At 40.8% G+C, this 14,367-nt stretch overlaps 1 protein-coding gene across 6 annotated transcripts in view; it reads left to right on the forward strand.

Moving 5' to 3' along the window:
- Positions 1–14,367, forward strand: part of kcnab2a (potassium voltage-gated channel subfamily A regulatory beta subunit 2a) — a 71,663-nt gene that overhangs the window by 28,053 nt on the left and 29,243 nt on the right. The window contains exons 1-2 of one of the 6 annotated variants that reach the window (XM_068593683.1): positions 171–204; positions 2,009–2,298. The exons of 4 other annotated variants lie outside the window; for them this stretch is intronic. In XM_068593683.1, the coding sequence (XP_068449784.1) occupies positions 181–204; positions 2,009–2,298 (314 nt within the window). In that variant the 5' untranslated portion in view covers positions 171–180. Of the gene's footprint in view, positions 1–170; positions 205–420; positions 444–2,008; positions 2,299–14,367 lie in introns of those variants that run through there. One more of the 6 variants, XM_068593689.1, reaches the window with a different exon arrangement.

Below are 14,367 nucleotides of genomic sequence, written 5' to 3' on the forward strand. Positions count from 1 at the left end.
GGTGTTGGTTGTGGTAATAGAGTATGGTCCAAGTGGTGAGGGGAGGGAAGGATGCACTCTCTTATTCACTAATTGGTTTAGACGTTTCCTAGTAAGACACTCCCAGTTTGGGTGGACCCGCTTCATTGCTGTCTGCAGTGTGTGTCTATAAGAGTGGAGCGGCACCCCGCAACCTCGCTCATGAGCCGACCCCCAAGAAATCGGGTGAGTTTGAGGAAATATTTTCACTCATGACCACATCTGGAGTGTTTGTTTGTGTGTAAGGGGATGGCACAGTGATGATGAGTGTGGGTGTGTGTGTGTGGGTGTGTGTGGGGATGCATGCTGCCTAGCTTGAAGTCTCCTCCTTTTTATTTATGTCTTCTTCTGTCTCTAAGCAAGGAAACCAGCTGTTGGGGAAATTAAATTGAGAATTTGTGCGAGAGATCCAAGTCACGTCAACGGTTTGACAAATTTTTTTCTTCTATGTTAGAATTTAAAATGGATACTGTTGGAGGGTTTTAAAGTCTGCATTTTGTAATATATAGTAGATTTTATATTGGTTTATTACAGAGGCAATGAATGTGCTGTTCAAGTGTCACATTGGTCAGTAGACTTATGTTTCAAACCAGCCGTAAAATATTATTTCCTTATCCGTTTTTTTTATAAAGAATGACGCATTTTGATCAAACAAGTAATTCTAGTTGAGGGTACAGATGTGGGATATATGTTTTCATTTTACTAATTATTTCCATTACCTTTGTTAATATGTTAGCGTAAATCTCACTTTACGTGATTTTAGATTGATCCGTTATATTCATCGTGAAGTGCTCCTCATGTCATGTGTACGTTGATAGTTATTGGATGATTTGGCTTTACTCACATAATCTCAATATCATGGATGTGGACTTTCTGAAAAGACCTAAACAAAATAGATGGAGATGTAGTTACAGCAAATGTTTTTTATGGATTTTTTTTTCCAGACAATTTTTTTTATCTAAGTGAAATCGTCATTGTCATCTAATTTGCCATATTTACTACTTGTCACACGTTTCTATCTATAATGACTAGGATAAATTGCAGTCTCACTATCATACGGTATATTGCGTTTGTTGCTGTTACTCAGTAGTGCTGTCCTACATTCAGCATGAATTTTCATTCTTGTAGTGATGGTGGACCTGTCACAGTGCTGCCCTCTATTGTTTTTATTCAGCATAACACTCTGTAGGCCGGATTTCTAAAAATCAAATAACTCAAGAGTTAAAAGTGAGTGTGTGTTTTACAGGAATGAAGACTAAATGGATCACACAAATACTTTTCTGGAAAACTCAGCCGCTTTAAGCTCGCTGAATTCCTGAACCTGAAATAAAGGCCAACTATTACAGGACGACGAGTGCATATTCTATTATTACGGGATTTCTTTAAGTGCTCGTGCCCATTTTTTTCCAAACCAGATGCGCTTGTATTTAAAAAAAAAAAACTTTTTGGAAAGCATTTAAATTATATCGTGGATTCCTCTCAGTTTGTCTCTTGGCTCTCCTTCTTAGTCCGGTTAGAATCAGAATGAGGCCGGGTCGTCCCCTCTTGCTCGGTGCATGTCTGAATGCCTCCCTTTCGCAGAAAGCATGTGTCCTCCTTTGGTTTTGCTCCTTAATCACCAGTAAGTCACCTGAATGCTCCCTATCAGTGTAACCCTGCCATTGTGTAGCTGTCAGGGGAGGGAGGCGCGGTCCTACCTTGTGCGACTCTGATTACAGGATGCATGGCCATGTGCTGCCCCGAGCAGGAGAGATGTTTTTTCATGAGAACAGGTGCTATTTAAGGAGGTGGCTGCGCTCTTCTGGCTCCTCGCTCAGTTCATGCCCCCACTTGTGTCCCTACTTTAATCTTTTCTGCACGGGTCGACTCGGCATCATAAGGAAGAGGAGAAGGAGGGGTAGGGGGCATGTTTGCGGGCGGGTACGCTAGTGGTGCCCGGGGGGCTCCCGGCAGGGGCAAGTCCAGTTACTGTCCTCCTGAAAACCTGCAGATCCCCAAACCGGCAGCGCCAAGCAGCGGTGTTCGAAAGAGCAGCAGCAGTGGCAGCGGCAAGATGCTGTCTATGACATACAGTGAGAGCATCCGGAGCGGGATCAACCGCTACCACTCGGACCAGGGGCTGAATCAGCCACCACCGGCCAAGCCCCCCGACCCGGCTGAGGTGCAGAGACTACGGGAACAGAAAGCCGCCGCTCAGATTAAGAACATGGAAGACTTCCTAAAGATGAATGGCCTGGCGATGGAAGAGTGTGTGTCCTATCAGACAGGCATGAAGTACAGGTAAGAGAGGGGCAGAGCTTCGGCAGGGACTTCGATACTCCAGTGTCCAGAGACCTGGACAGTGGTGGGGCTGACGACCAGCAGGCGAGGGCAGCGTTGTGGTCGAAGGAGGTCAGATACTTAAGGTTCGACTGAAAAGGTGTGTGCCGTCATACCGAGTTTTTGTTCAGGTTGGCCATTATGTTGTACCATTGCTGTTGTATTTTACTGAAATGAATTCTGTCATCAGAAAGTTCCGCAGTCAGGAAAATGTTATCCGTTTTCTTAAATATCCGAACAGTCTTGGTCTGTCCTCTGGTCAAACTGCACTCATGCAAAGATGCTGAAGCTCAAGTTTTATTTTAATCTTCTAGGTCGGTGGCATATTTACCCAACTACATGAGAAGGACAAACTGCTCTATAAAGAGTTACCTGACCCCTTAAAATCTTACTCCGATCTTCTTCACTATTCCCCATTCATCTCAAAGTGATTACTGGACAGAAATTCACCCCGACAAAGACAGTAATTACAACTTTCTGTCAGTTCAAAGTACACCCGCAAACTATCAGTAATGTACATATAATACTAGTAGATATCCTGAATGATATTGGCATAACATACCATCATAACATTGTTATAAGTTATTGTCTTGGTCTTTCAGGTGTAGTGTTTTCTGATCTTATTTGAATTTTGCAATTTAGGGTGTAGTTAACACTGCATGCTTCTTCTTGGCAAGTGAGCAAAGGTGAATTTCTGAATTATCACATTTTATATAAACTAAAATATTAAGTAATGCTTAAATGTTTGAGAAGGTTTTATCAATTGTTTTTATTGGCTCGTAAAAAGTTAATGTTTTGGAGAAGGATAAAGTTGTATTATCATTGTGTGTCAAAAATATTGCTCTGAGTCTGTCAGTACGCCAAACTAAAAAGTCCCGGATCTAAGTTTATTAGAATTAGAATACTTTATTGTCATTGTCACGAAAACAACAAAAAACTGTTTAGCAGTTCTTGCAGTAAACACAAACATTTAAAACAACCATAGGAAGATTCACATCACAAGTGGACAGATAAATAATCGTTCATTAACAGGATGATTTCAGGAATATTTTTCACATGAACAACAGCACTAAATGTTTTTGTGTCCCTACACAAAAACATGTTACCAGAACAATATAACAGGCACTCTGGAGCAACAGCAAGTTAACAAACATACATACATACATACATACATACATACATACATACATACATACATACATACATACATACATACATACATACATACATAGTGTATATATGAGACCTGGACAGTATATATATATATATATATATATATATATATATATATATATATATATATATATATATATATATATATATATATATATATCTCCTAAAGAGTCCTCCTAAAGATGCCTCATAGATGCACTAACAAATATAATTTGCACCCTCAAGGCAGAACAAGAGATGCAATTTTAAACATCTCTTCACTTTCTCTGTCATAAACACAATGGCAGCAAACCAAACAGCCTATTTTATGGATTGTTGCTGTACAAAAGATTGAGTCCGTGCAGCAGACTGAGCGGCTGTCGTGTCGGCTAATAGAGCCCAATAAGCTGATGCTGTAATTATCATGGACATGGATAGCGTTCCTCGCACACAGGCATGGCTGCTGTTGTTTTTGACCGAGACCAGTGAATTTAACCCGGGTATGGTTGGCTGCTGTTGCCGCGTCTGGGATGACCAAGTTTTACTATCGTCTGCAGGCAGTGTTGTGTGTCACAACGGCGTGCCATAGTTACCTCCCTGTTGTGTAAAGCTCAATCTCTGGCCTGTGATGGGCTATGTGCACTTTTGCAAAGTGTACGTGTAGAAAAATGTGTTTAATAGACATGTGTTTTTTTTATTTATAAACCTACTATAGTCAACTTCAAAATTCGTATCAGTAACACTTAACCTGTTTTAGCAATCTTTTTTTGTCGTTTCCTGTTCATTCTAATGAATCCTGTAACACATCTCATTGTGATTGATGTTATTTCTTCGTGGTGTTGTATTTAACCATTGGTCTCGGTTTACCACAGGAGTGGTAAGTCCAGCCAACATCTGCTGTTACTTGTATCGTGATGGCCTGCAATTCTGTAATTGGTGGAGACAGTACATGCGACCTCTGATTCCAACTCCTCATTATTTCAGTTGTGTGTTCAGGAAGGCAGGCAGGCCAGCGTTGCTAACAAGCTGCATTTAACCATTCTCAACACTGCCATTTTCCAACAATCACAAACACAAAGTTGAGATGATAGTTTATTTTTGGACCTGTGTGTTGCTCACTACTCTGTTCAGGATCAAAATATTCCTGATCATGTGGTTTTAAGGTTATACATATTGTGCAACTCACATTAAGGAAAATTAAAGCTTAATTTCCAATATTTTGCCCTTGAAACTAAACACTCAGGAAAACAGTCCCTCGGGTCCATGTCCTCCCACCAGAGCCAGGCAGCGGGTAAAGGAGCCAGCATGAGTTCAGTGAGGCGAGACAGGAGGCCCAGCTCCCCGGTTTGTGTTCTACTGTATGGAGGGAGACTGGAGAAGTATAGATTTCTGGAGTGACTTAACACTAACGGACATGGTGATGACCTCCAATTAGAAGTTCATACATGCAAAGCTTTGTCGGACCACAGCTGTTCCTCAATGTATTGTATGCCTACATTATACCCTGGATCGTATTTTTCACATGCATGTAATAAAATTAACCAAGACAATTTTAACTACTATTGTGATGTTATTCATTAGCAGCTCATTGGTGCTTTCTTTTAGTAGTTTTTATTGAATAATAATTGGTCAAGGACTGGCCACGGTGGGCAGAAAAACAAGCAGAGACAAGTACAGTCAGAACCTCATCACAGGCTCATTGATAGGTAACAAATGCAGCAAACTTGGAGCAATATTAGCACCTGATGAATGTAAAACCCACTTTTTCTCTGTCTCTTTTAGTCTAAAAAAAAATCTGAGATGCTCAATTATGTTCAACAGACCTTTTCTCTGTCTGTCTTTCAGTGTTGGTCAAGTAGTGCACAGTGGGTTTTAGAAGCTTTCTGTGCTGGAAATGATTGAACCAGCTTCCACTCAGTCACACAGTAAATGTGCAGGCTGCAAAACCAAAAAAGGAAAAAAAGCTTTTTAGAGTGTTTTTTCATTGTAACACTAATACTTCTATAATGCAGTCATTTCATTCATTGATATTTTGAAAAAACGATCAAGGTAAGGGCTGTTACGAGTTGATTCATTAGACTCAACGATTTGCAGATAAAAAAATAACAGTGAGAAGGGTTTTTTTAGGTCTAAAATCTAAATAGAAGTTTCAACAACATACAGCAAAGAGAAGCAGCAAATTGTTTCAGATACAATGCAAGTTTAAGCAAACATAGACAGAAATACAAATACTTCAATAAATACTCTATCTCTTAAGTTTTTTTATCAACGGTACAAAGAAAATCTAAACATAGTTTGAGCGTGTCTGTTAGCAAGCTAAAAAACATACAACTTTCAGAATATACTGTACATCACACCTCCACTGAGTCGGGTAATAAGTGTCTCCCTTGTTCATAACAGCTGATCTCCACTAGATGGTGGCAATGTTTCACTTCAACACCTCGTACACTTTTAACGCCTCCCACTCTGTGCCATCATGCGTTTACTGAGCACACTGAGTGCATCACTCCCACACTGCTGAACATCCTGGCCATCTAGTTTTGATATTTATCAGTTTCTATTAAGTTCAGCCAGGTATTGAAACGAGACCAAAAGATGATAAACCATGTTAAATAGTATACCTGTCACCAGGTGGCCACATGTAGGAATGTTTCTTATAAGTGTATTGCCTCTGCTTCAAAGTAGTGCTGGGCAATATATATTAATATTTCAAGATTGTAAAATGAGACTAGATGGCATCTTACATTTTTCATATCGTAATATGGCATCGATCATGTGTTTGTCTTTTTCACATTTTAAAGGCTGCATTTATTAGAATAGAATAATAATAATCCTTTATTCAAAGTCTATTCTCTGCATTTGACCCATCCTTAGTATTTGAATCATCCGCATGGCATTATTTGCCGTGACCACGGCGTCCTTATGCAATTACCTGATGATTATTCATCGAAACAATCTTATTGTGATTTTATTTTTCTCCATATCTCCCAACCCCACTTAAATACACCATTCAGATACATTTTCTTTTTTAGTCTGTATCTTTCATACTCTCACACGCACGTTAGCAATCTCCTTCACTTATTTCTCACTAATTTCTTCACTTGTTTCTCACTAATTTCTACTCACTCACTCAACCCTTTTGGTGAGGACATGAATCGGCACTGATCCACTCTAAACTTTAAAAAATGGAAAATTTCAGCAGCACGGCAGCATGTGTGTCAGACTGTGACGTTTCTCTTCAGGCTATCCCAGACTTCAGAGCTAAATTTAGCAACATAATTGTGTCCACAGCTGCAACTGGATACAGCTGAACGGGCTCTATCCTAACCTGCTAATCCACTATTTTACCTCGAGGCCCGTTGCCTTGTCGTCGTGCTACATTGATGAAAGCTGCTGCGTTTTGTGTTTGCGCTTCATCATTTCCACATGAGTGGTAGATGATGTTTAGGCATTTGGATGGATTGTGTGTCTCTCCAGTTCCTCTCTGAGCTATCTCTGTCCGGCCGGGTCTGACAGCCTGTCAAAGTGTTCTAGTCAGAAATGTTGTGTGGGCACAAGAGGTGGGAATGCCAGGGATTACACAATTCTATTTTGTTTTGGTGTTTGTTATAATTCAATTTGAGTCTCTGTGTATATCAGCTCAACACGATGTCTACACAGTGCGTTGTTTTTAGATTCCTGAAATGCCCATGTGTATCGTTTTAACTTGAGTAATGCCCCAAGAGTATTGTCACTTGAAATGGTGACAAAGGTCATTGTCATCATTGGTTATTTACAAAGTTGTAACATCTACTTCATAATAAGCCTTTTTTTTATTTGGTTTGTATTACCCCATAGTTTTAACTTTGTCTCTGATTTAAGTCAAGAAGCACAGCTATGGACTTCAGAAGGCGTAGCTTTGTTCCACAAACAGTTGTACAAATGGTAAGAGCACTGTTGTACCTGTACTTTATCATCACACTGCTGAACATGAATGTGTTCAGGACATTTTTAAAGTGCCATTTCTTGCAATATGAACTCATTAATCAAGACCAATAATGCTGTTATTTCACGATAAAGCACAGTTTATATTTATATTGCTCCCTGTATTACAGTGTGCAGCGAGGTCCAGTAGCTGCTCTCCTTTGCTCTGGAATCTATGAACATTGCGCTTCCTCACACGTGCTTTCATGCTTATCCGCATTAACCATGTGTTTTTTATTTATGTCTGAAAGAGTGTATGTCTGTGTGTATATTAGTGTGTGTGTCACTGAAGGCTGCAGGGAAACCTCTCTGTACTTTATGAATACCCAGTAGTGACAGGAGGTAGGAGGCGTCCCTCACCCCTTTAGACACTCTGTCTTTAGAATTGTGCTGTTGTCGCTTTGGAAGTTTGTACTAAACAATGTTCTGTATAAAATGTGAAGTTTTGTTTGTTTTTCTTCGGGCCATGTCTATTGCTTTCGTTCTCTCGTGAACTTCACATTAAACATCAGTGTGCATTAGTGTTGAATTAGTTGGGAAACCGACCAAGATTTTTTTTTTTGTACTTCTCTGATGGCATTTCCCTTACAAATTACAAAAAGGTCTTTCGGCAACAGAAATCGTGATGGATAGAAGTAAATGTGGTAAGTGTTGTTTCTCGAAAGGTCAAGTCTGAGGCTTTCCCGGCAAAGAGGAAAAGTCAAGCAAAGCTTTTAGTTCTTTTCTGTGGTTAATGGCAAATGTAATGCACACGGAAATGTTCTGTGTCACGGTTGACCGATTCATCAGAAAGGTAGCAAAACCAGGTCCTGAGTTTGTTTGCAGGTGTTGTTGTCCTCTAAAGTATAAAACACAGACAAAACACCTTTTTTTTACTCTATGTTTATGTCTTTCAATTTCCTTTTTGGTGTCTGCTAGTACTGTCTGAAATTTGGTTATATTGTGATCTATTTCCTTTGAGATAGCTCCTTTTGTCACAGTGTTAGTGTCAGCTGAGACCTCAGGCAGCACCACCAGGCAAAAAGCTTGAGCTGGTCTGACCTCTCAGCATGTCTAGGTCAGAGATTTAGAAACGGCAGGTTGACCACATTGTAGGCCTGCTGTCTTATGTCTATATTCATATAGCTGGAGGCCATTCAGGGTGATGGAATCAGTCGCTAAGAAATGAATAGGAACCATCTGTTTGATAAGCATAATTTGTGTGACAGGGCCATCAATTGACGTCAGCTAGAAAGCAATGGGTCATACACTGTAATAGATCTGTGCTGGCCTCCATAGCTGTGAACGGTCAAGGTCATCACACACTAGATTTTCAGAAAAAAATGTCTTTGTTATTGACTGTTATTACCATATGTTGGTGGTATGTTTTGCCAGTGGATGGCTACATCTGGCTATGAAGAGGGTTAATTGAGATAATAAAGAGGAAAACTTCCACAAAAGGTCAGGTATCCGCTCCTCCCCGACATGATTAGTGCCCCTGACTTCTCGTTGCAAAAATTATACGCTTGTCCATCATGGCAAGTTAGCTCGCAAGTGAGTGTCTGATATTATGGCTTGTCCATCTCAAGGATCCAATGGTACATTCTAATCAAATGTACAGGCATGACATAATGGTACAAGTGCCAATTTGAAGATGGGTCAGGGTTAGGCTATTCTTTAACGACACCCCCAGGCTCCTTCACAATTAGTCAGAACTTAATTTCTCAAAACAATTTGGACATGGGATGCCAAGAGGTACAAGGGCATGCAGCCACATCTTCCCACTGAAACGTGTGTGATTTAAAGCATTTCTGCCTGGCAACGCTCCTCTGTGTGAACCCGAGGTATGACAAATGCACACAGACAGGCAGGGGGATCTTCTGTTGAACAGGACAGATTATTGTGCTTCCTCCGCTCTCTTCTCGCTTTAACTCAGCCCTTTTTGGTTGAAGCACATCTGGTTACACAAGCCCTACATGGCTGTGGGCTCACTACTGTTTTGTCGTGGTCAACATATTTTCTCAAACTCGCACAGTGATTTACTTTTTTGCATCCTCTATCCGAAATATGTTGTCTTCCTTGGATTAATGTCTGGCTATAGTCACCCATTGAATAAACAACAATTTACAGATATGTTGTCATATTTTCCTCGCATTTGTAATTAAATAATCTCTGAGAATCGCGAAAGCCAAAAGTCATCGTCAAGACTGCATTACATAATAACAGGGGTTTCCTTTCTGTTTTTTGATTGTCTCAGAGCTCCCGCTCTGTTAGATCTGTCAATGGGTACAGCTGAAACGACAACTCCTCCTGAGCCCTGCTGTCTGCGGGGAATCTGTCATGTTCACTGGAGTATTAAGAATTGTAGCACTCGCGGCACACAGATGTGACCCGCTTCTCCACACACTGTTATCTTAGGGATTCCCAGAAAAGCTGCGATATTATTTAGCTTTAGCTAAACCTAATTTTATCTAATATTCTTTGTGAAGCGCTATTTAAAACCTTTCATAATTTCTCTTTTTTTTCACCCTGGAAATTAGAATAAATGTTAATTTCCTTATATAATGGAAAGTACATCAAAACTGAACAAAAGATGAATGCTAAGATGACCTATATAGGATGATATTTGAATACATTTGTCTGCTTCAGTTAATTACATCGTCATTACAGGGATTTAAATGGTCAACCATTAGAAATGTTAAGCTGCTAGAAAAGCATGACCGCATCTGTCGATCAACACTGTGAATCTGTCTGACCACACATCACTTTCCATTAACTCTCTTAAGCCCTTTTACTCACTTACCTCCCCTGCCTTGCCACTTCCATCTCAGGGACTCTATCCTTTACACTTTGTTATTCAAATCCTCACTAACCCTCAGTAAGTGGAACTTTAACCTCCATTAGACAGCTGGCCAACAGTTACACATGATACAGCTGTGGTCATTCTCAGCTCGGTGAACGGTGCACTGACAATCACCGACTGTCACAAAGTACATTTTCCTGGCCTGCTGCTTGTGTATACACCGTCTTAAGGTAACGGTGAAAGATGTACAGAGGAGACGGCTACACTAGAAGGAGAGGAAGCGCTTAAGAACAGGTTATTCGGTTTACCCAGCTTGCCTTGAGATGAAATTCCCCTGCCCAACTGGCTTGGACAGTTCAGGCCTAGCGCCCTGCAGCAACTCTGGATGCCAGTTCATGTGCTAATCCCGGCTCGATGGAGGTACCCAGACTGGCTCCAACACCAAATTAGTCAACGGGCACATAAGACACCCTTGATTATCCAATTTGGGAGTCATTTTCCCCTTGCAGTGGCTCGGGGCGTTCTTTGTATTTTGTCAAGCCTCATTGTTAGCCAGTGACTATTCGTAGAGCTAATGCTGCCGTTGTGGAGAAGGATCACTGCTTATGGCCACTCAAACCTTCGTGTTCACAGTAGTTTCTAATGTTCTGGATATGAAAACACAGTCATTGTCTTTTCCTTTCTCCCAGTTACTCAGCTGCAGTATGTGGGCTGTCAGCTGTCCGAGCGAAACCTCCTGTACAGCCAGGACGGACTACTGAGGATTCAATATGCCACGATCGCCAACTCTCCTAAAAGGATTAATAGAACAAAACCAATCATTTAGTGTCCGTGTTTCTGCAGCTTTCCTTTCTTGTATTGTTCATAAGGGATGTAGTGTTTCTGCAGCTTTTTATGACAGTTGTTTGTTTTGTTGTTAGGCTACGTAGTGAATTGGAATCTGAATATTGGTTCACTTAGTTTTCCCTCTTCGTCTGCACGCCACTTTAAAAAGAACGCTGTTGTTGGTGAATCATGACTCGTGATCATATAAAATACACATGTTCAGCTGTACGTCTCCAGCTTTTCTCTCCTCTTCCTCCCCCTCACATTGAATGAAATGCCCTATCAGTGCGCTGCATTCACACACACTTGAGTGAGTGACTGAGAGGGGTTTTAGCAGCTCAGTAGATTTTGGGATAACCACTAAATCAGGCACTTAATTAAGGCAAGGAGAGGAGGCCACGACTCAAGGGAGGACATTGTGATAATATGTGCAGTGGGAGGAGATGGATTTCTTTTCTTTCCACTGAGATTTGCTCAGCAGGGCTATCGAACAACCAGCCGAGCGCTAACAATGGTAACTGATGGGATTTGTTTCTCAGGTATTGTTCAATTGTGTCCCCTTTGCATTGATACAAAAGAATATTTTTATCGTAAAAGAACAGTCGTGCATTAGGTTAAGTCACCTAACTGTGCGCACCATGAACACAATGTCACTAATTAACAATTTAACAGCGGCACTCTGTGGCATTATGTAAAGATCAGAGTTCCTTATATTTAGTTCAACATCCTTTATGACCGATTTATCTTGTAACTAACAATGAATATTCCAAAAAAGGGCTTCTGCAGACGATGATGAATGAACACAAAGCAGCTAATAGTTCAGCCAGTAATTGCTCAATACTAGCGTAAAGAAAAGAATCATAATTAGAGGTTGCATGGAAAGGCTGAATGAGACCGTATACGTGTAAGCATTTGTTCAGATTGACTTTGACCCTATGATCACTAGCAGGCCGGAAGGCGACGTGTCCTCTGCAGTGCAGTGCAGTCTGGTGTGTCACGCAAGTGAAAACTTCTATAGTGAATTGAACACAGAGGTAGTTTATCAAGCTTGAATGTCATGCAGATGAAAGGCCTCCCCTTCAGCAATGGCATGACTGCGCTGTATGAGTTTTGATAAGTGGGCACATGTGGAGCAAGGTCGCAGGTTTCTAACAAAAGAGGTATAAAATGTTTCACCAATCATCTCTTGACTTAACAGCAGTAGGTTGAAACCATTAAAATGTCAGGCATGCTCTCAGCAACACCTGCTAACATTGTGATTTCTTTAAGGGAATCATACCCGCCATCATGCATTGATGAAACTGTCAGTCATCTTTAATAATCGCCTCTTCTCTTTATCTGGTCTTTTGGCTCTTTTTTGTTTTCCAGATATAGTCAAAGTGAATGAAACGCATGCTGTCAATCTGAAGAGAGTTGGCAGATGTGCCTGTTGTGAATTATTAAATCAAAGTAAGTGTGACAGGCATAGTATATTGGATTTAGCATGTTTGTTGCTCACTATGTTGGCATATTTTTGTAACTGTTTATAGCTCCTGGTAATTGAAAGGCGTTGGTACATTTGGTATCATGTCATTTAAACAAAAAGTAAAGATTTTATATACAAACTGTTGCAGTCTGGGTCGTATCTGGTGATGATTGTCAGTAAACTGGACAAAATGCCAGAAGGGTCAATAAGTGAAAAATGTTTGTGCCATTGATTCACTTAGGTGATGGATCACTAGTCCGTCGGATGATACATGCTTGTATTGATTATTATACATTGCACTGCACAACAGTCAATAAATGTGTTGATTTTCAGATGCAGATAAATCAAGGTTCAACAAAGGATTCATATGGTTTATTAATGACAAGGCATAAGTCGTCACATGGTTTCAGTCACCATGAGAAGTTAGGGCAGGGTATTAAAGCCTAAACAAATTCTGTAGGATGACGGTTGTATTTAAATACAAAGCATATATTCTATTACACCCCAGTGCACGGCATGCTGATGTTGGGGAAATGTTCTCATGTCCAGCTTGGGCCGGAATTTAGTCGAGCTTATTTTGTGGGTTAGGGTGAGGGTTATCACAAAATCACAAAACTGACAATGTATCTGTGCAGCCTGAGCTCCTGTCCCCTGGCCTCGCCCACTTCTCAGTACCTTCCCTATGTCACGACGCCTGGGGGCCCTACAGCAGAGCCGAGTGAATCGCAGCATCACGTTTCCACAGCAGTGGCAGTGAGTGCATGCACTGTACCCTGTGGACACCATGTCAGACTGCTCCTATGCTCAACTGCTTTGTCGACATTAGTGGAGAGCGAATGGCATCAGTGTCAAATGTGTTTCCTGTCACCCTCACCCAGAGTGCAGGACGTACCGCTGCAAAGGTGGCGAGCCCATCTATCCTGCCCATATGCTGCCTCAGCTGCCACTGTCGAGACTGCTATGCAGTGGCATTAATGCTAAATCAGGGGTTTCCTGTTTAATCTTTCACACACTTCATTAAAGGAGGGAGCATTCGGCTGCCTTGACTGGCTTTTCTGCTCTCCTCACACAGTGTGAAATTAAAATCAGATTTTAGAATTAAACCACTTCTCCCCTCAGGGCTCTATTTAAGTCTCGGAGACCAAAGGTCATGGCTCTAAGAATAGAGCTGTCAGTTAGCAACAGCCTGTTTGCTAGATTTCTGTGATGGAGGTTGCTTCCTCGACTGCTTTACAATACACGTCTGCTCCTGATGGCAGCTCTTTTAATTATCTCCTTGCACACTAGCTGGTCCACCCAGATAAGCTTCACTATTATATTCCTGGGAGCGTGTGTCTAATCTTCTGCCCCTTCAATCTACATCCACTGTTGCATTTACTCCAATTACTGTGGTGTTTACTTTCAACCTCCACCATTATCATTTTGTTAACACTCACCTCGTCTAAGAATGCTCTCATTGTTCATTAGATGAGTATCTAATAACCATTAATAGCAGATGTATTCAGGCTTTTTTTCTTCTTTTTTTTCGTATTTGTGATTTTGGGCTGTATAAAATAAACTCAACATTGTATCCTACAATAATAATAATTATTTCTTTCATTATTTTTTTGGAAGGGATTGTAATAAATTATGGGATTTTGTTGAACACAGTGTGCCATCTCAGTCTTGAACAGCCCTGCCTTTAACATGTATTAACACAGATAAAGTTATATAATGAATATTTCATGGGCAGTTGAACACACCCACGTGAGAGACCCCTTTTCTGGAGCCATAGGCTATTGCAAAGTCCTGACCAGTGAGTATTCATCTTCCCCTTTTTTCTCCTGACAGAATAAACGATATT

The sequence above is a fragment of the Clinocottus analis genome, unplaced genomic scaffold (genome assembly GCF_023055335.1).
Source record: "Clinocottus analis isolate CAN_PGR_092001 unplaced genomic scaffold, fCliAna1.0.p SCAF_3, whole genome shotgun sequence".
Taxonomy (NCBI): Eukaryota; Metazoa; Chordata; class Actinopteri; order Perciformes; family Cottidae; genus Clinocottus; species Clinocottus analis.